The sequence below is a fragment of the Myotis nattereri genome (assembly GCF_964212035.1).
Source record: "Myotis nattereri genome assembly, chromosome: 17".
In the NCBI taxonomy this organism is placed as follows: domain Eukaryota; kingdom Metazoa; phylum Chordata; class Mammalia; order Chiroptera; family Vespertilionidae; genus Myotis; species Myotis nattereri.
In genome coordinates this window covers 46,395,566-46,416,332 of record NC_138092.1, presented here as the reverse complement: position 1 = coordinate 46,416,332, position 20,767 = coordinate 46,395,566, and the positions used below count along the sequence as shown (strand labels likewise).

The window sequence follows — 20,767 nt, the reverse complement described above, 5'->3', positions numbered from 1 at the left end:
TGCTTTAAACTATCCTTATTTAAAAAAAAATCTTTTTCTTTTTACTGCTCTGATTGGCGTTTTCTGCTACTTTGTCTTCTAAATTGCTGATTCAAATCTAAGCTTCATCTAACTTGGTGCTGATTCCTTGTAGTGTATTCTTTCTTCATTTCAGACTAGTTCTTTCTTACAGGCTTTTATGTCCTTTATTTTGCTTACTGTTTCTTTGTGTAAGTTCTCACTGAGTTTATTCATTCTTCCCTAGGTTCCTTAAGTATCCTTATAACCATTGGTTTGAACTCTCTATTTGGTAGGTTGCTTATCTTCATTTTATTTAACGTTTTCTGCTGTCCTTTCATTTGGGGAATGTTTCTTTGTCTCTCCATTTTGACTGCCTGTCTGTATTTAGATCTGTCTCCCAGTTTTGGTATGGTTGCCTTATGTAGTAGCTGTCTTGTGGGCTCATTAGTGCAGTCTCTTTTATCACCTGACCTAGGTGATCCAGGAATATCTCCTGTGTGGGTTTAAGAGCCTTTTTTTTTTTTAAGAGAGAGGAAGAAGGAGAGAGAGAAAGAAACATTGATGTGAGAGAAAAACATTAATTGGTTGCCTCCTGTGTGCATCCTGACGAGGGATTAGACTGCAGCCTGGCTATGTGCCCTGACCAAAAATCAAGCCCTCCACACCTTGGTGTACAGGACAATGCTCCAAACAAATGAGCCCCACCTGCTGGGGCTGTAGTTGAGTCCTTTTAAAAAATATTTTTTATTAGTCTCCCGATCCGGGCACAATGAAAGAAAATTAATTAGAAGAAATACTTTAATATCGCTATTTGCTCTTTCTCTGTAATAGAAGTGTCGACCAAATTCACAATCGACAATCACAGATTGAAACACGTGTGCGATTGGTGCCAGCGAGAGCTTTATATGTATCACGCATGTGCGAGTCAACTTAGCTTTTTATATATATACTAGAGGCCCGGTGCACAAAAATTTGTGCACTCGGGGGGAAGGGGGGGGGTCCCTGAGCCTGGCCTGTGCCCTCTTGCAGTCTGGGACCCCTCAGGAGATAACACCCTGCTGGCTTAGGCCTGCTCCTGGGTGGCAGAGGGCAGGCCCAATCCCTAGGTGCAGCCCCTGGTCAGGCTCAGAGCAGGGCCGATTGGGGAGTTGGGGCGCCGCCCCCTATCATGCACAGAGCAGGGCGGATCGAGAGGTTGCGATGCCACCCTCAGTCACGCTCAGGGTAGGGCCGATTGGGGGTTTGGGGCACCGCTCCCTGTCACACTCAAGGCACAGTCGATGGGGCGGTTGCGGCGCCACCCCGTCACACACAGAGCAGGGCCAATCCGGGGGTTGGGGCTCCTTACCCTGTCACGCACAGAGCAGGGTCGATCAGGGCGTTGGGGAGCTCCCCCCTGTCACGCACAGAGCAGGGTCGATCAGGGGGTTGGGGAGCCGCCACTCTCACACTCAGGGCAGGGCCGATGGGGAGGTTATGGCTCTACCCTGTCACACACAGAGTAGGGCCCATGGGGGGAGAGGAGGGTTGGGGCGCCGCACCCTGTCACACACAGAGCCGCAGGGGGTTGGGGAGCTCCCCCATATCAGGCACAGAGCAGGGCTGATCAGGAGGTTGGGGCGCCTTCCCCTGTCACAAACAGAGCAGGGCGGGTAGGGAGGTTGTGGCCCTGCCCCCTGTCACACACACAGCCGCAGGGCGATCAGGGGGTTTGGGCGCTGCCCCCTGTCACACTGATCTCGGTGCCGGGAGGCCTCTCAGCTCCACTGATCCCGGTGCTGGGAGGCATATTACCCTTTTACTATATAGGATAGAGGCCTGGTGCATGGGTGGGGCTGGCTGGTTTGTCCTGAAGGGTGTCCTGGATCAGGGTGGGGGTCCCCACTGGGGTGCCTGGCCAGCCTGGGTGAGGGGATGATGGCTGTTTGCAGCTGGTCACACACCCTTCAGGGTGGGGGTCCCCACTGGGGTGCCTGGCCAGTCTGGGCAAGGGGCTGAGGGCTGAAGCTCCCAACTGCTCCTTTTTTTCTTTTCTTTTTTTTTTTTTTTTTATTCTGGGCCAGCTTTAGCTCTGGCTCCAGCTCTGAGGCCTCTGCTGCGGAAAGCAGGTATCTGGTTTGTTTGGGTTCTATAATCGAAACAATGTATAACTCCAGCTCTGAGATCCCGGCTGGCTGAAAGCAGTTTTCTGGGGTTTTGTTTAGCTTCTATATTTGCTACAATGTTTCAAACTGCAGGCTCAGAGGCCGGCAAGGCAGGCGGGGAACGTTGGTTTCCTCCGTCACTGAAGCAAGCAAGCCTCATGTTAGCTTCAAGCTGCCTGGCTGCCGGCCGCCATCTTGGCTGGCAGTTAATTTGCATATCGCCCTGATTAGCCAATGGGAAGGGTAGCGGTTCGTATGCTAATTACCATGTTTCTCTTTTATTAGAATAGTATAAACTTGCTTAATTAGACCTGCTTTCTGATTTAGCTAAACTTTTTCCCCTGAGAGAGAAGCACTCCAACTTCTCTCTCAGGTAATTGTCAGCAACACAGCAGTAAATATCAACACGAAGCAGATTATTATTGTAGATCACGTAGGGATAACAAAGGGTGAAATATTTAACTGTAGCAGTGTTTGACTAAATTCTGTGCAGTGAGAAAACCTGAAGTCATTTTCAAGGTCCACCATTTCTTCTTTTCAGTCAAGTCAAATTTCTAAGCTTTCTAAATCTCCGTTTTCTGGCTAATGAAAAGAAAATAGGATTCTACTGAGTCTTCTATCTACCTACTCCAGGACTTCTGTGAGGATCAAATGAGATGAGGCACATGAAAACGCTTCACAAACGTTTGGTTAAATTGTAAAATGTTTGCACCTGGTTATAAAGCAATTTGGGTTCCTGGGCTGAAGAAACTCCAAGGAGGCTAGTTGCTAGGGAGAGGAAGCTGGGTGTTGCTATGTGATGTCATTACCTGGCACCTATGCCAGTGCTGGGTCTGAGGCCACTCAGCAGAAATCTCTGTGCTCCAAGCCCAGTCACCACCCGCCATGTGCTTGCAGACTTTTGTGGTGGGTTGTCATCTCGGATTCGTTAGGGTGGGACCGATGACTGTATTATGGCCAATTGATGTGGTAGAGTTCGTCAGGTCAAAACAGACCAAGATTTCACTGTGAGTAGGGAGGACTGTGCATTGTAGGACTCCGCTATCTTTGGGCGTGCAAGAGAAAAATAGCCCTTACCCCAGAGCCACGTAAGTCAGTCTCTGACACCTCCTGTACATGCCCAGACTTTGTCAAGATCCCTTCTGGAAAGTGCACCCCAGGTTCAGGCAGCTGACTCCTCTGTAGTAAGCATGGTAGAGTGAGCAACAGGTTGTTTGGGGGAGCCATTGAATCCCCCCAAGCTGATGCTGTATGAAAGGGAGTGATCGACCCAGGAAATATGGTATCTGTGGGCTTGTGGTGAGGGACTCCCTGGAGCTACTCAACTCAGTCTCTCCTCTCTACCTCAATCTGCTTTGAGCCATTCTTTGACACAGCCCAGGGGAGTGGCTGTGAATGAGATTTTTGTGCACTGGCCATCTAAGGGGCCTGCCTGGGTTTTTAGCAGAGTCCCATTTCTCCCTCGCACGCAGAATTTCTGATTTTCACAGCCAAATATTATGTAGGCTCCTTTTCCAGCTCTGGTGCCCTTGGTTGGGGAGCCAGGCATGGGGTTGAGACCTCTTGCTTCTCTCAGGGGACCTTTTTAGCTGAACTATCCCTCCGGGTTCTCAACTGCTACATGTGGTGCAGGTCCAGCCCTTGTCTCTTCACCCTTCCTACTAGTCTCGATGTGGCTTCTGGTGAAAATCCTTGGTTATAAGACTCCTGTTTAGTCCTCAGTTGGTTACTCCGGTTGACTGTTTTATAATGTAGTTGTAATTCCAGTTGTAATTCCTGGGAGGAGGTATGTGTAACTTCCACTTACTCCACCGCCATCTTGGATGCCCTGACAGTATTTCTGTCTTGGATTTGTCAAAATAAATCACACCAATTTTTTTAGTATGAAGATGTCCTAATAAACATGCAACTATAATTAATAGGTTAATAAGTTACATTTAATTATGTAACTTTTGTGATCAGTTTTTGGTTTACAGAGAATATCATATATCGAGAATTTTGATACAAAAAGATCATTTCTCACCTTAAGCCCCTCAAAAAAAAGATAATTTCTACTTACTGTATTATGGCCAATTGATGTGATCAATATGGGCAATCCAGATGTATATTAGGCAGAATCCAGTGAATGATTTAAAAATTTCCTTGGATAATCCATAAAATCAATAATTAAAATACAGATAAATGAGAGTTGCAATATATGATAGAGATGATGTACTTTTCAGAAAAAAATACCTCTCTTTTTATTATAATGACCTGCTTTTGGTATTTCATTATTACTGAGATCTAATTTTAGAATAAAATTTTGTCCTCTATGAAAATAAGAAATTAGAATTATTCTTTGGGTAATGACTTCATAATGGTAAGTGTAATCAAGCTTGTTTAAGATTACTTTAAAAAGCATTTTAGTAGCAATATGTTGTGAAGATCATAACTATAGCTATAGCTATAGCAGTTGTCTCAATTATGTTATTAGAAACTTAGAGGTTAGGGTAAAATTACCCAGGGGTCGCCCTACAGGCTTGTACAAAAAGCTTTTATTCTCGCACCATTTATATGGAGTTAAGTAGAAGTTATATGTAATTCTACCTAGTATGGACACTAAAATGACTGTAGCCTAGGGGGTCACGTGGGGATAAGGACACATATGTAATAACTTAATCAATAAAAAAATAAATGACCGTAGCCGTGATTTATTGCTTCAAGTGGATTACCTCATTTAATTTTCACAATGACTCTGTTAGGTAGGAACTGTTGTTATCTCACTTTTATAGATGAGTTAACTGCTGAGGTCACTTGTCAAGTGGGAGGAAGAACTGGGAGCCGGACCCGGGCTTTCTGACTCCTAGATCGGTGCCATGATGTGCTGCTTGTGTAGCTTGTAGTACAATGTAACTTAAGGGCTAAAAGAGTGACTGTGGTCTAGAAACTGGCAGGTCACATAACTTCTTTTTTTATTTTATTTTATTTTTAAAAAATTTATTGATTTTTTTTACAGAGAGGAAAGGAGAGGGATAGAGAGTTAGAAACATTGATGAGAGAGAAACATCGATCAGCTGCCTCCTGCACACCTCCTACTGGGGATGTGCCCGCAACCAAGGCACATGCCCTTGACCGGAATCGAACCTGGGACGTTTCAGTCCACAGGCCGATGCTCTATCCACTGAGCCAAACCGGTTAGGGCTATTTTATTTTTAAATTTCTTTATTAAGGTATTACATATGTGTCCTCATTCCCCCATTGCCCCCCTATACTCCCACTCATGCCCCCCCCCCCTTCCCGGTTGTCTGTGTCCATTGGTTAGGCTTATAATCAGTGGTTCTCAACCTTCTGGCCCTTTAAATACAGTTCCTCATGTTGTGACCCAACCATAAAATTATTTTTGTTGCAACTTCATAACTGTAATGTTGCTACTGTGATGAATCGTAATGTAAATATCTGATATGCAGGATGGTCTTGGCGACCCCTGTGAAAGGGTCGTTCGACCGCCAAAGGGTCGCGACCCACAGGTTGAGAACCGCTGGCTTTATATGCATGCATACAAGTCCTTGGTTGATCTCTCCTCCTTACCCCGCCCTCCCCTACCTTCCCTCTGAGGTTTGACGGTCTGATCCATGCTTCTCTGTCACATAACTTCTTTAAACTTGAGTTCCTGCAACTGTAGAATGGATGCTTTTAGTAGTAAATGGGATACTTCGTTTAAAATATCATACAGTGTATGCTAAACAAATGGTTATTAATAATCACGGTAGTTATAATAATGATTACTTTTGTTTTTGTGATTTATCACAGCTCCATATCTCTGTGGCCCAAGGTTTTCAAGCATTTTTTATGAAGCACAAAACATAAAGTGGCTAGTGTTTTTGTTTTAAGTTACAGTACTTACTAGCTTTTTGTTATATGTCGAAGTATTACTATGAATTAGTAAGAGAAAGATATTTTGATTTCAGCAAGAGACAGAAGTTATACAAAATCACTTCTTTCTTTGTGCTTCATAATTGCTTGTATGTGTGTGCATGAGAGAGTGAGAGTGTGTGAGTTTGTGCTCCTGCCTGAGCCATAGAAAAGATTTCTTCAGGACTTGTGCAATGGGGCTGGAGGGTGTTTCATGTTAGATGCTGTTGTGAACAGAGAAAACCATAGGGTCCATTTTTTTTGGAGGGGTTAGGCCAGTACTCCTAGGAAAGTTTGTGATAAATTGGAAGAATCAGGGTTTGATTCCAGGGATTAGAAGTTAAAATGATGGCAAAGACCAGGTTTAGTGAAAATGAGGGAGTGGGAAACTGAAAGGCTAGGAGAGTCTCAGCGGTTCTCAACCTGTGGGTCGCGAACAATGAAAATACATCCTGCATATCAGATATTTACATTACGATTCATAACAGCAGCAAAATTACAGTTATGAAGTAGCAACGAAAATAATTTTATGGTTGGGGGTCACCACAACATGAGGAACTGTATTAAGGGGTCGTGGCATTAGGAAGGTTGAGAACCACTGGAGGTAGAGAGGAAGATATTTGTTAAGATTTCAGAAATTTGTAAGGAGTGATGGAGTTAAAGGCTAGAGAACTGGAGGTATGAAAAAGGTTTGTAGATTGTGTAAATTTGCCAGGGTTTGGGCAAAGAGGTGAAGAGCATGTCGTAGGAAATTGCTATGTCCATAAGGAAATGAGCTGGGAGAATAGGACCCATTGATTAGGGATGAGGACAGGAAAGAAACTAACTGGGGAACATGGGTGGGGCTGCTTTAGCATTCTAGAAAACAGTACCTCTTAGTACATTTTAAAAGATGGGCATTATTCTTTCAAAATCATTAGAGAAGAATCTATATTAATAAAATTAAACTTTTGTGAACTTTCTGGTCATGTTCATTTTCTTGGCTAGGAATAAAAACTCAATTTATAATGATTTTTGATGATTAATTTATGTCAGTATGAAATTGATTAATTAGGAATTTATATACATGTTCTGTACAATTAATATTGGTACAGTGCTTTCTTTAGCGTTTTCATTTTGCGAGGTTATTAGATTCAAAATTTTCTGGAGCAAAATGTGTTTTCAGAGGAAATTTTGCTTTTTGGGGAAATAATTTATAAAAGTTAATTTGGAAAATGCTGAAATTGAATATGTGTAGCTCTTAAAATTGTCAACTTTTTGCATTTACATTGAAATTCTTTTGTATAGGAGTTAAAGTTCCTCGTAATTTTCGCTTGTTGGAAGAACTTGAAGAAGGACAAAAAGGAGTAGGCGATGGTACGGTTAGCTGGGGCCTTGAAGATGATGAAGATATGACACTTACAAGGTGGACAGGCATGATTATTGGGCCACCAAGGGTCAGTGCTATAAGTTATATATTTTTATTGATATTTATATCCATTTTACAGTAAGCATTTTACAATATATTAAAATAAATAATTGTGATAAATTCTAACTGAAACAATTACTCCCTTTTTATTTTGTATACATTTACTGATGCTACCATTGTGCACAATATGATACTTGATTTTCTGGAGAATTGGGGGGAAAAGATTGATATAGTCATTGCCAGCAAAGTGTTTGCAGTTTAGTAGAGAAGAAAAAATAAATGTAAATGACAGACTCTAAATATGGCAGAGAAAGATCACTATGGGACTTTAGAATATGTTTCTTCTAGCTGGAATAATTGAGGAAGGCTGAACAGTGGAGGAAGTTGCCTTTGGAATGAGCCTTAAAGAACTGACTAGTAGGATTTCAGAAGGTGGTGATGGGGATGGAGAACATTCCAGATAGAGAGGAGAAAAGGTGAGGAAATGGAGGGGTTATTTGGGAAGAGCAAACACTGTGTTTTGACATAATGTATTACTAACTCACTATGTGTAACCAGTAATTTCTAAATTGGTTTCTTTTGAGAGCACATTGCTGTTTGCTTTGTGATACTTGACTTGCCGTGTAAATGCTGTAGGCCTCAGTTTCTTCATTTATAGAATATATTGAAAAGTCTGTGATTCTTGAATATTTTCTTGCGATGCTGGAAGCAGGCCCATTGTTTTTTATTCTTAGGTCTTTCTAAAGTTTGTGAAGTTTTGTTTTGTTGTTTTTTTTTTAAATATATTTTATTGATTTTTTACAGAGAGGAAGGGAGAGGGATAGAGAGTTAGAAACATCGATGAGAGAGAAACATCCATCAGCTGCCTCCTGCACGCACCCTACTAGGGATGTGCCCACAACCAAGGTACATGCCCTTGACCGGAATCGAACCCGGGACCCTTCAGTCCACAGGCCGACGCTCTATCCACTGAGCCAAACCGGTTTCGGCGTGAAGTTTTATTTTTACTCAAAATATTTTCAGTTTGGGAATTTTTTTTCTACTTTGCGTTTCTTACTCAAAGGTCCTATTTATTGCACTCCCTGCAGTGAATCTTTGAAATATGTATTGTATAATGTTTTGACTTGCTGGAAAAAACACAAATTTGAAGGGTTTTTTCCTCACTCTGGTTTTGTATAGTGTTTGCTACCTTGTTAACTGAACATTTCACGTATTTTCCTGTTGGGTAGAATTTAAATTTCCTGTTGATTATTGTAAAAGAAAACCGGATCAGGTAATTAGCAATGTTAAATTTAAAGAATTAATTAATGAATGTTTTATATTTTCTGGTATTCTTTTGCAAAATTTATATATACTACTAAACTAACATGCCCCCTCCCCCCATTTTTTCCATAAGACTTTTGAAGAAGGAAATATAATACTGGTGATTAGAATTTTTTATGTGTTTTATAACTTGGTATTTATAATGAAAACTTTGATTTTCACTGCCTGTGAACATTATTACCATGGTCTGTCTGGTAAAAAAAAAAAAAAAAAGTTGCTTAATTGAATAGTTTGAGATGGTCTGAACTTGACGGAGTATAAATTTCAAAAAAAATTTTTGTCTGTTTATCCTCACCTGAGGATATTTTTCCATTGATTTTTAGAGAGAGTGGCAGGGAAGGGGAGAGACTGGAAGAGGGTAACATCGATGTGAGAGAGACACATTGATTGGTTGCTTCCCACATGCACCCCCACCAGGGCTGGGGATCGCGCCTACAGCTGAGGTATGTGCCCTTGACTGGAATGGAACTCGGGCCTCTTCAGTCTGTGAGCTGACGCTCTATCCACTGAGCCACTACCTCCAGTGAACTTTAAACTTGAAGAATGTTTTGGAGCTTATGTATAAGTTCCTCAACAATTTTTGTGGGCTGTTTCAAAGCATAGTTAGCAAATGTGGAGGAACAGCTGCCTGATCTCTGTGGCCACCAGCAGGACTCTCCAAGTTGGTGTCATAGGACTGCAGGAAATCCCATGTCTAGGCTGTGCCCAGGGTGGGGAGGGAGGGCACACACTTTTCTAGCTTGTGGGGAGGGTAGAGCCTGCTCAGCAGGAGCGGGGCACATAGACCAGTTCTGCTGGCTGCCAGGCCAGGCTTCTTGTCCAGTGAGTCCTCTGCTTTCAGTTAGTCTGTGAGCACCCTCTCACTCTTTGGTGGCAGGAAGAGGGTGGAGGGGAGGACCTTGCAATGGCACCGTACTCCTCCTAAGCCAGACTGTTCACCACACAGTGATGTTCTGCCTTGCATCCTCTTTCAAGTTATCTCCCTCACTGGGGCACTTGGGACTGGGTGAAGGTGAGTGGTCACAGCACTCATTTGCCATTTAATAAAACCTGCTGAGATTGGTGTCTCATCTTAGTTTTCTGTTTAGAAGGTGCCATATTTAGAGCAATTTTGTCCGCAGCTTTAGCTATCCACATTCAGCCAGGGTAATAGGAAAATTCTTACCTCAACATACTGTAACTTGGTCAGCTGTTTTTTTTGTTTGTTTGTTTGTTGCTACTGCTTAAGATTACTGTTTTGTTTTTTTTTTTTTGTTTTTTTTTTGTGTGTGTTACTCCAGTATCTGGATTTATATGATTAGCAACTTTGTTTTTCGATATATTTGTGTGTCGGTTTTCTGAAGCAATATTTTTTAGCTTTAGAGGTTTACTTTTCCTTATATGTATGTTTCTTTATATGTAAATGGAAGTACTATATCCATCTTTTGGATATGAATTAATGAATTAATAGACAATAGAGTATCTGACTATAGTACATTCTTTTTTAAAAAAAAATATTTTTACTGATTTCAGAGAGGGAGAGAGAGAAATATTAATGAGGAGAAAGAATCATTGATTGGCTGCCTCCTGCTCCCCCTCCACTGGGGATTGAGCCAGCAACCTGGGCTCTGATCGGGAATCGAACCATGACCTCCTGGATCATAGATGGATGCTCAGTCACTGAGCCATGCCTGCCAGGCATTCTTAATAATTATTAGTTCCTTTTATTACTCTCTTCTGTTTTATTTCATTCTTTTGTTAGATAATAGAAAGATTTGGTTGTTAACTTAAAAGAAATTAATTGAAAAGAAAAATTAGCCCAAGGTATCAAAAGTTAGTATGATGTTTACTCTGAGCACTGAATTAGATTAATAGTTTTTTGATTTAAAAAAAAAATTGAGGTGTAATGTACATATAGTAAAATGTATACCATTAGTTTTGACAAATGTACCTTGTTACCCACATGCTTATCGAGATAGAGAACAATTTTATTACCCCAGAAAGTTCTCTGTGTCCCTTCCCATCCTCATCCCCACCCTGCTTTGTACGCCTAGAGTAGTTTTGACTGTTGTAGAACTTGGTATAAGTGAAATCATGCAGTGTGTTCACTTACTAGTTTGCTTCTTTTGACTTGGTATAGTGATGTCTCAGAGAGTCATCTGTGTTGTTCCATGTAGGAGTAGTGTTTTGTTTTTTTTATTACTGAGTACTATTTTACTTTATTGATATACCATAGTATGTTTATCAGTTCTCCTATTCATGGGTTTTTGGATTTTATCTACTTTCTGGCTATTACAAATAAGACTACTGTGAGCATCCTTTACACGTCTTTTTGTAAACATATCTTTGTCTTCATTTCTCTTGGTTAAAATGCCTAGATATGGAATTGCTAACCCATAGGATAAGTGTATGCTTATCTTTATAAGAAAATGCCAACTTGTTTACAAAATGGTTATGATTTTTGAAACCCAGCAGTATGAGAGTTCTGGTTGTTTCCATATACCTTGAGTATCTTTAAGATTTTGAATTTGCAGGGTGTGTGTGTGTGTGTGTGTGTGGCTATTATTATTATCATTATTTTTAAAATGCAAGTTTTTAGAGAGGCTGATGTGCATCCAGATTGGAGAACCATAGACTAGATGATTTCCTTGAGATCTATCTGGTCATTTGTATACATATCAAAAGTGCTGGTCATATTAATATATTTACCATTAAACTGCAATGAGTTTTTTTATTATTATGAATGAATCTTTATTGTTCAGATTATTACAGATGTTCCTCTTTTTTCCCCCCCATATCTCCCCTCTACCTGGTTCCCACCCCACTCCATGCCCTTACCCCCTGCCACTGTCTTCATCCATAGGTATAGGATTTTTGTCCAGTCTCTTCCTGCACCCCCACACCTCCTTCCCCCCAAGAATTGTCAGTCCACTCCCTTTCTATGCCCCTGATTCTATTATATTCACCAGTTTATTCTGACTTAATTTTTAGGTTCACTTGTTGATAGATATTTATTTGTTGTCACTTTGTTGTTCATAATTTTTTTCTTTACCCTTTTCTTCTTCCTCCTCTTCTTAAAGAATATCCTTCAGCATTTCATATCATCCTGGTTTGGTGGTGATGAACTCTTTTAGCTTTTTCTTGTCTGTGAAGGTCTTTATCTGACCTTCAATTCTACACGATAGTTTTGCTGGGTAGAGTAATCTTGGTTGTAGGTTCTTGCTATTCATCACTTTGAATATTTCTTGCCACTCCCTTCTGGCCTGCATAGTTTCTGTTGAGAAATCAGCTGACGGTCGTATGGGTACTCCCTTGTAGGTAACTGACTGTTTTTCTCTTGCTGCTTTTAATATTCTCTCTTTGTCTTTTGCCCTTGGCATTTTAATTATGATGTGTCTTGGTGTGGTCCTCTTTGGAGTCTTCTTATTTGGGGTTCTCTGCGCTTCCTGGACTTGTAAGCCTATTTCTTTCAACAGGTAGGGGAAGTTTTCTGTCATGATTTCTTCTAATAGGCTTTCAGTGTCTTGTTCTCTCTCTTCTTCTGGCACCCCGATAATTCGGATGTTGGTACGTTTGAAGTTATCCCAGAGGCTCCTTGCACTATCTTCATATTTTTGGATTCTTTTTGCTTTTTGCTTTTCTGGATGGGTGTTTTTTGCTTCTTCGTATTTCAAATCTTACACTTGATTCTTGGGATTCTCTAGTCTGCTGTTGGATCTCTGTATAATATTTTTAATTTCAGTCAGTGTATGTTTAATTTCTGACTGGTCCTTTTCCATTTTTTTGGTATTCTCATTAAGATCCTTGAAGGTCTCACTAAGTTCCTCGGAGGTTCGTAGAAGGTTCTTGAGTAGCCTTATAACTGTGGTTTTGAACAGTATGTCCTCCATCAGTTTGTTTTCCTCCATTTCTTTCATTTGTGATGTGTTTCTTTGTCTCCGCATTTTTGGCTGACTGCGAGGACCCTCTGTGTCTACAGTGGAAGAACTGCTGTGCTGGAGACACCCTTATGGGGTAGGACTTGCTTCAGTGAGGCTTTGGTGCTCACTGAGTCTGCTTCTTGAGTGTGTCCCTAATGGGTGTGAGGAGTTGAAATCTGGTATCTGGCCAGGGGTACCTTGGCTCCTGGATCTCCAAGTCAACCACTGTGTGAGTCCATCCAGTAGGAGCTACAGCGATATCAGCAAATTTCTCCTCTTTGTTTGGGGTTTGGAAATTTTGGAGCTCGCTGACCCAGCTGCAGTTTGTTATGTTTGGCTGCAAAAGCGCAGTGGTTCCTTTGCGCCACTGAGCACAGCTTGGATGGGGATGTAAATTGAGTAGGTCGGGGTCCCAAAGATCACCAGGGCAGAGCAAACAGCAATGGCTGTCGTCAGTGTCTCCGTGACTCTGCGCCTCTGCGTGCCCCAGTCCCTATGCGTCCCCGAGTCCCGCGCCCCCAAAGCCACAATGATCCCTGCGAGCAGCCCTGCGAGAAAGCCACCCTCGCTTTCCAACCTGCTGCAAGACAGTCCAGTTTCTCCCCATAGGAGTCTGGGACCCCAGAGTCTTGCCGTAAATGAGTTCAGTGCATTCAAGAGCTTGCATCCCCTTCCGATTGAAAAAAGCCGCGCACCCAGATGTAGCCCAGTTTTCATGTGCACTTCTGTACCTCTGTTCTTGGCACCTCTGCCCCTCCTACCTGGTCTCAATGCGCTGTTTTCTTTCCTTCTAGTTGTAGAACTTCCACTCGGCCAGCTTTCCCGTGGTTCTGGATGATAGCTGCTTTGTCTTATAGTTGTAATTTTAATGTTGTTGTGGGAGGAGGCATGTACAGGTTTATACCTTATGCCGCCATCTTGGTTCTCTCCGATGAGTTTTATACAGCTGTTTCTTTTGTAAAATATGGAAGTGTATTTACCATATATACAAGAATGTTGCATCCATTTTAAACTACAGTAGCTTAATATCCAAGATCTGACCTCCACTTGGGAGTATCTTTTACTTAAGGGAAAGGAAAGGAAGTTTTGGTAAGTGAAATCTGTAGATGGATGGTTAGCTGCTCCCTTCTCGCCCAGGTTTATTGTAGAAACCAACAGGCATTACATTTGTCTCTTTTACCTATTTTTCACTTTTATATTTTAATTGTATACCAATTAGTTAACTAAGTGAACAAGTCATAAAGACAAATAAGAGTTAATTATAGGTATGAAATATCAGCCAGGAATAATCTAGAACCATTACGTCTGGTAGCTTTAAAATGGCTTTTTTATAGTATGGTTATGTTAAATGTTTCAATTAAGAACCGGTATTTTAAAATGATGTGAAAACAAAGTTTGCTCTAACTAATAAGGCATGAAATACTGTTTTCTTGCTGTAATATGCTATAATATAGTGTTTTTTCCTTTTGCTAGAAGTTACTGATTGCCCTATAAGTGGGATAACCATATAATTTATTGTCCAACCAGATTCTTTTGAGGATGAAAAGAAGCACTATTAATATTAATACTAGAACAATAGGAGTAAACAGAATTGACCGGGACAAATGGGAACTTTTATATGTGCGTGACATAGTCAGGTAGTCTCTCCTCCACAATGTAAACTTTTTAGTAAAACCTGAATTTAAGTGGTTTGTTTTTTTGCTCTAATTTTATTAAAGAGTTCTGATCATTTTGATATAACTGTATAGAATTATTTTATAAAATCTCTGCTTTTTCTCTACTTTTAAATATACTTGGTGCAGTTTATTCTACCAATAGGTTAAATGAATGTAGAAAAGTAAATTCTTGATCACATACACAATAATATCAAATACTTTTCCTCTTTATTAGCACTTGAACATTATTTTTATTATTTTTTTGCCTTCCAGACAAATTATGAAAACAGAATATATAGCCTGAAAGTAGAATGTGGACCTAAATACCCAGAAGCTCCTCCATCAGTTAGATTTGTAACCAAAATTAATATGAATGGAATAAATAATTCCAGTGGAATGGTAAGTTAAAGTACTCATTTTATTCTTATATAACTTATAATATATAGTCAGGAGAAAGTAAAAAAAAAAAGGACCTTTGTTTAGATAAAAGTCTAAAGAAGTTTATTTTATGTTGTTTTTCTTTTATGACTCAACCCATCCTTAACGACCTTCAGGTACCAGCCTATATAGGTGTGATAGCAACACTTCTTAGGGTTTTAGTTATTGCTTCAGTAGTCATATTTCATTGAGTTCTTATTTGGTGAAACGATGACCATTTAAAAAAATGTTATTTTTCTTTAGGGTTAAGTTATATTTGGTGAGCTTAAAATGATGAATATTTATGAAGAGGTTTTTCTTTGAGGAACCAAGTATGTCTGTATTGGAATAAGTAGGCATAGTTGAACACTGTTTATTTAAAGCAAATAAACCAAAATGACACACTCTACCTGACTCACACAAGAAAGTTAGTGAAAATAGTGGAATTTCTAATATAAGTAGATTGTTAGGTTTAGACTTTAAAGTTTAGGCTCTTGAGGTGCCATGTTGAGATCACACTGATATGCAAAATGCATGTTAGGAATCACAATAACACAATAATAATAAATGAACTTCATCTGTCTTAGGAAATAGAGTGTTAGCAATATTCTTAACTTCTGTGTGTTCCTCCTTATCTCATCCCTATGTTCTCTTTCTCCACCAATGGTAATTAATATCTTGAAAAAATTTTTTATATTTACTTATTTTTCTTTATAGTTTTACCTAATGTACTACATTATTCTCCTCCCTCTTTCCTTCGTATCTATCTATCTACCTATCTAAAATTATGAATTTATACCTGTACCTCTAAGTCTATTCCAAAACTACAGGGTTTATTACAGATTTTATTTTTTCCATATTTGTAATTCTCTCCTCCAACAGTGAGAAACCTGGCTTTCATTATCCTTAGTCCAGGGTGGGGCAAAATAGGTTTATAGTTGTGAGTATGCGAAACACAGAGTTTATTCTTGTATTATCATTTATTAATTACTAGAGGCCCGGTGCACAAAATTTGTGCACGCGTAGGGTCCCTAGGCCTGGCTGGCGATCAGGGTCGATCTGTGGGGCACCCGGTGGAGTGATCGGGGGACCCCCGCTGGCACCCTCCTTGGCTGGCCTGGTGCCATTTGCTGGTCCCGCCTCCCCACTGCCGGTCGCCTCCCTCTACGGGGCGACCGGTGGGGCGATCTGGGGGGGCCACCCACTCACGCTTGCCTTGGCTGGCTTGGGAACTGTGGGCTGAGGGCAGCTCCTGAATTGAGTGTCTGACCCCCTGGTGGTCAGTGCGCACCATAGTGACCAGTTGTTCTGCCATTTGGCCGATTTGCATATTAGGCTTTTATTATATAGGAATTTGTGCATGGGTGGGGTCCCTCAGCCTGGCCGGCGATCGGGACCGATTGGGGCCACAGGAGGTTGGCCGGCAGCCCCGATAGGGGCCATGGGGCTGGCCAGCTGGGGGGAGGAAGCATGGGAGGTTGTTTGGCCAGCCACGGGGAGGGACTGTGGGAGTTTGGCTAGCTAGCCCTATCGTTGCCGATCAGGGCCAGGTGGCCTCGGGAGGTTGGCTGTGGGAGCACACTGACTACTAGGGGGCAGCTCCTGCATCGAGCATCTGCCCCCTGGTGGTCAGTGCGTGTCATTGCCACCTGTTGACTGGTCGTTAGGTCACTTAGGCTTTTATATATATAGATAGGATTGTATTATTTTCAGTTGTAAACCTACTTTTGCCACACCTTTATATTTACTTAAATTTGCTCAGTGCTCCCAGTATGTAACCACACTTTTGGCAATAGGTTTAGCCCTGGACACACAGCTAGCTCTTCACCCTCCAATGGTGGGTCTCATATAGGCTCATACCCTTCTGCTGGGTGCACTGGCCAAAAGCCTGACCCTGACAGAGGAAGAAGGTACAAAGGTCATTCGAAATCCCAGTTCAGGACCTGCCAAGTCACTCCCAGATCTCCCTATCTGGTATGTGCCAACTCAAAGGAGCATTTAGTCCATTTACATTTAATGTACAATAATTATTGATGTGTTCAAGTTTAAATAATTAATCTTATTTTGTGAATTTTATTTTCCCATTTGTTTCTTTTATCTTACCTTACCTACTTTTGAACTGGTCCTTTCAACCTTTTTTATTCTGTTATTTCAGTGGCTATTCTAGAAATTACAGTGTGAATACTTAATACTATTATGTTAAGTAGTATTAAGAGATGTGATGGAAACAGGATTAAGAAACATTTTAAATTTACAGAAGGATATTGTTTAGGGAACTTCTTTATGACATAACATTGCCTTTATGAGGGTGATATCTTTTTTTAAAATATATTTTTATTTATTTCAGAGAGGAAAGGAGAGGGAGAGAGAGATAGAAACATCAATGATGAGATAATCATTGATTGGCTGCCTCCTGCGCACCCCCTCTGGAGATTGAGCCCGAAACCTGGGCATGGGCCCTGAGCGGAATCAAACCCCCCTGATTTTTAGGTCGATGCTCAACCACTGAGCCACGTTGGCCAGGTGAGGGTGACTTCTTTAATTAAATTTCTCTGCCAGGCCCTGCCAGTGGTCTGCAAACTCATTAGTCAACAGAGCCAAATATCAACAGTACAACGATTGAAATTTCTTTTGAGAGCCAAATTTTTTAAACAAACTATATAGGTAGGTACATTGTTATTAACTTAATTAGGGTACTTTTAAGGCTTAGGAAGAGCCACACTCAAGGGGCCAAAGAGCTGCATGTGGCTCGCAAGCCGCAGTTTGCCCACCACGGCCCTAGCCAATTTGACTTAGTGGATCGAGTATCAGCCTGCGGACCATAGGGTTCCAGGTTCAATTCCGGTCAAATCTTGTACCTTGGTTGTAGGCTCCTCCCAGGCCTGGGCCCTGGTCGGGGAGTGTGCAGGAGGCAACCAATTGATGTGTTTCTCTCATTGCTGTTTCTCTCTGTCTTTCCCTCTCTCTTCCACTCTCTAAAAATCAGTGGAAAAATATCCCTTGGTGAGGAATAATAACAACAATAATTTCTCTGCCGGGAGTAGCTTTTCTTCTCAACTGATGGTTTGTTTTCATATTATAGACTCTGTAAATTTAAGTAATTAATGGTTGATTCTGCACTATTGTGGGAACTAGTAAATTCAGGATTCAGTTTCAAACTGACTTTAAATAATCTCTACCAATCTTTTTAATGACCTTTATCTGATCTAAAAGGGACTGTTATATACCTTTTGACATTTTTACTTCCTTCCTATTTGTTTTTCCTTAACCTCTCTATCAAGTCCTGTCAGTCTTTGTTGAAAATGTAACTTGAGTCAGGTGTATTTCTATTTACATTGCCAGCACATTAATATTGTCTACTATCTCTTGTCTGGACCCTTCAACAACTGCTCTGATTCTATTTATTTACCCCTTCCAATCTTTACAAAGCAAGCTGCCAAAGGGATTTTTCTAAAACACCAATTGTGTCACATCACTTTTGTGCTTAGAATTCTTTAATAGCTTCAGCCACAATGTGCATGCTTCTTGCTATGGCTTATCAGCTCACAGAGTTCACACAGCTCTGCACACCTTTCATTTGGTACTAGGAGCTTTGCACTTTTTGTTCTTCCTGTCTGGACATCTCCTTCACTCTGGCTAATCCTTACAGATTCTGAATTTAAATGTCACTTTCTTAGAGAAATCTTCTTCCATGATTTCCCAATCTTAATTAGGTATCTTGTTGCTTTATTCTGGTCACATTGTTATTTCCTTTGTAGCAGTTACTGTAAATTTTTTATCACTTTTATTTTAATTTTTGATGTTTTTAAAAGAAATATTTCTAACATACAGTTTTAGAGAATATGTCCAACATCCTCCATCTATCTTTGTCAGATGTTAATACTTTTGTCTTATTTGTAACATCTTTTTTAAAGACTGCATTATAAATAGTTAACTCCTGGTTTCCCCTTTCCATCATTCCCTAGAGGTAGTCCTGTTTTGAATTTGCTGTTACAATTTCTGCGCATGATTGTTGTGCTTTTACTATGCCTGTGTGTGTGTTCCTCTATATTGTGTGATTTTGTGTGGAATCATGTCTGGTTTTTTTTTAGATTTATCCATGTTGGGTCATGCATATTAGATTGTTTCTCTTTATTGTTTAACCCATTTTTTACTTGCTGGGCATTTACGTTTTTTTCACTTTGAAAAAATTGTACAAGTGTTTTTGTATCTTAAGGCAGTACAGTACTTCTTTGGAACTAGTATTTATTTATTGGTTCTAATATTGTAGAGAAAAACTGTTTTTTTAAAATCTTTAAATTCTTTATTAGTTAAGGAATTACAAATGTGTCCTCATTGCCCCCCCATTAACCCCCATCCGCCCCCCCCCCCCACCTCATGCTCTCATCCCCTGTTGTACATGTCCATTGGTTTGGCTTATATGCATGTATCCCCTTACCCCCACCCTCCCCTACTTTCCCTCTGGGGCTTAATAATCTGATTGCTGTTTCTCTGTTTTTGGATCTGTCCCTGTAAAATGTAATAAAATTGAATACTAGAAATAAAAAAGACTAAATACAAGCTCTGATTTTTAAAAAAATAAAATTTCTCTGTCAAATTGCTGTAGAACTCTCTAAACACCTACTCTCAATCCCTATGTTTATCTTGTCATGGACTAGTAAAAATCAGTTCAAGGCCTGGCACTTTGAGGAGCACTTTTTCCAGTGCATATTACCTAGAAGTGGAATGTCTCCTGAGGTGTGGCTTTTCTTCAGCTTCATTGAATATTGCCAAGTTTCTTTCCACAGGGCTGTGTCCATGTTTGTCCCACTCGACCCCGTGAATGTACATTATTCCCACCAATTCATAATGTCAAGCTGGAATGGGGATTTGAAAACAGTAAAATAAATATTGATTTTAATTATTGGAGTGTAGGTGTGTGTATAGAATGTTGAGGTAGGGTGAAAATATTGGGCATGCGTTTTTCTCTTGATTGATATCTAAGAACTTAAATTTATAACTAGAACTTAAATTTATAAATAGGGAATTTCACATTGACCATTAATGATTGTGCTAGGCTAATTTTATATATTTTGAGGTTATTTATGTACCAGATGAATTATGGGTGTTGCTTTAGTCATTTTGATTTAAATTTACTTAACACAACTAGTCAAAATTATTTCTTATGGGTGGTCGGCACTGCAAAGCATAAATTTACAGTACTTTAATCTGTGAGGTCTCAAGTTTTGGAGGCTATTGTATATTATAAACTGAAGGTGCAGATTTGTTCTGACATGATATTTATTTTCCCATGCCCTTTTCTCTCTCCTCCCTTTTCATTAATTTTTGTCCCCAAATTTTTATGCATTCTGTTGGTATTTTATAGGATTTGCAATCACTTAATGTTTATTTAACTATCTTTTAACTTTACAGCTGGAAGTGTTTGTTTCTGCTTTGGAAAGAACTTGGTATTCTCTTGATTTATTTTATAAACTTGTTCACTGATGAAGGCTATTTATGTAGGCTAATGGAGCTGCTACTCTTAAAGCATTAGAGGAAGCGTTTTAAATATTTCTTAACATTGTTTCAATTACTTATCAGAAATTATACAAATTATTTTTCTTTTCTGTTTTTTTATAAGTATGTTTTTATTGATTTTTAGAGAGAGAGAAAGGCAGAAGGAGAGAGAGAGAATTGTCGATCAGAGAGGAACATCATCAGTCAGCTTCCTCCTGCATGGCTTCTACTGGGGATGAGCCTGAAACCCAGGCATGTGCCCTTCCTGGGAATCGAACCGGAAGCCTCTTGGTTCCTGGGTCGATGCTCAACTGCTGAGCCACACCGGCCAGGCTCTTTCCTATTTTTAAAGAGTTTTATTGTTATATAATTCACATGCCATACAATTCAGTCATTGAAAGTATAATTTAATGTTTTTTATTGTCCACAGGGTTGTGGACCTATTACCAAAATCCAATTTTAGAACATTTTTGTCATTCTCAAAGCAAGTCCTTTACCCATTAGTTGTCACTTTCCACCTCACCTCCTCCACAC

At 40.3% G+C, this 20,767-nt stretch overlaps 1 protein-coding gene across 6 annotated transcripts in view; it reads left to right on the top strand.

The window, feature by feature from the left end:
- The window catches only part of UBE2V2 (ubiquitin conjugating enzyme E2 V2), a 58,700-nt gene that overhangs the window by 24,954 nt on the left and 12,979 nt on the right, over window positions 1-20,767 (top strand). For 5 of the 6 annotated variants that reach the window (XM_081110962.1, XM_081110961.1, XM_081110963.1 and 2 more), the window contains 2 exons: window positions 7,323-7,471; window positions 14,594-14,719. In XM_081110962.1, the coding sequence (XP_080967088.1) occupies window positions 7,427-7,471; window positions 14,594-14,719 (171 nt within the window). In that variant the 5' untranslated portion in view covers window positions 7,323-7,426. Of the gene's footprint in view, window positions 1-244; window positions 290-7,322; window positions 7,472-14,593; window positions 14,720-20,767 lie in introns of all 6 variants that reach the window. The other variant, XM_081110960.1, reaches the window with a different exon arrangement.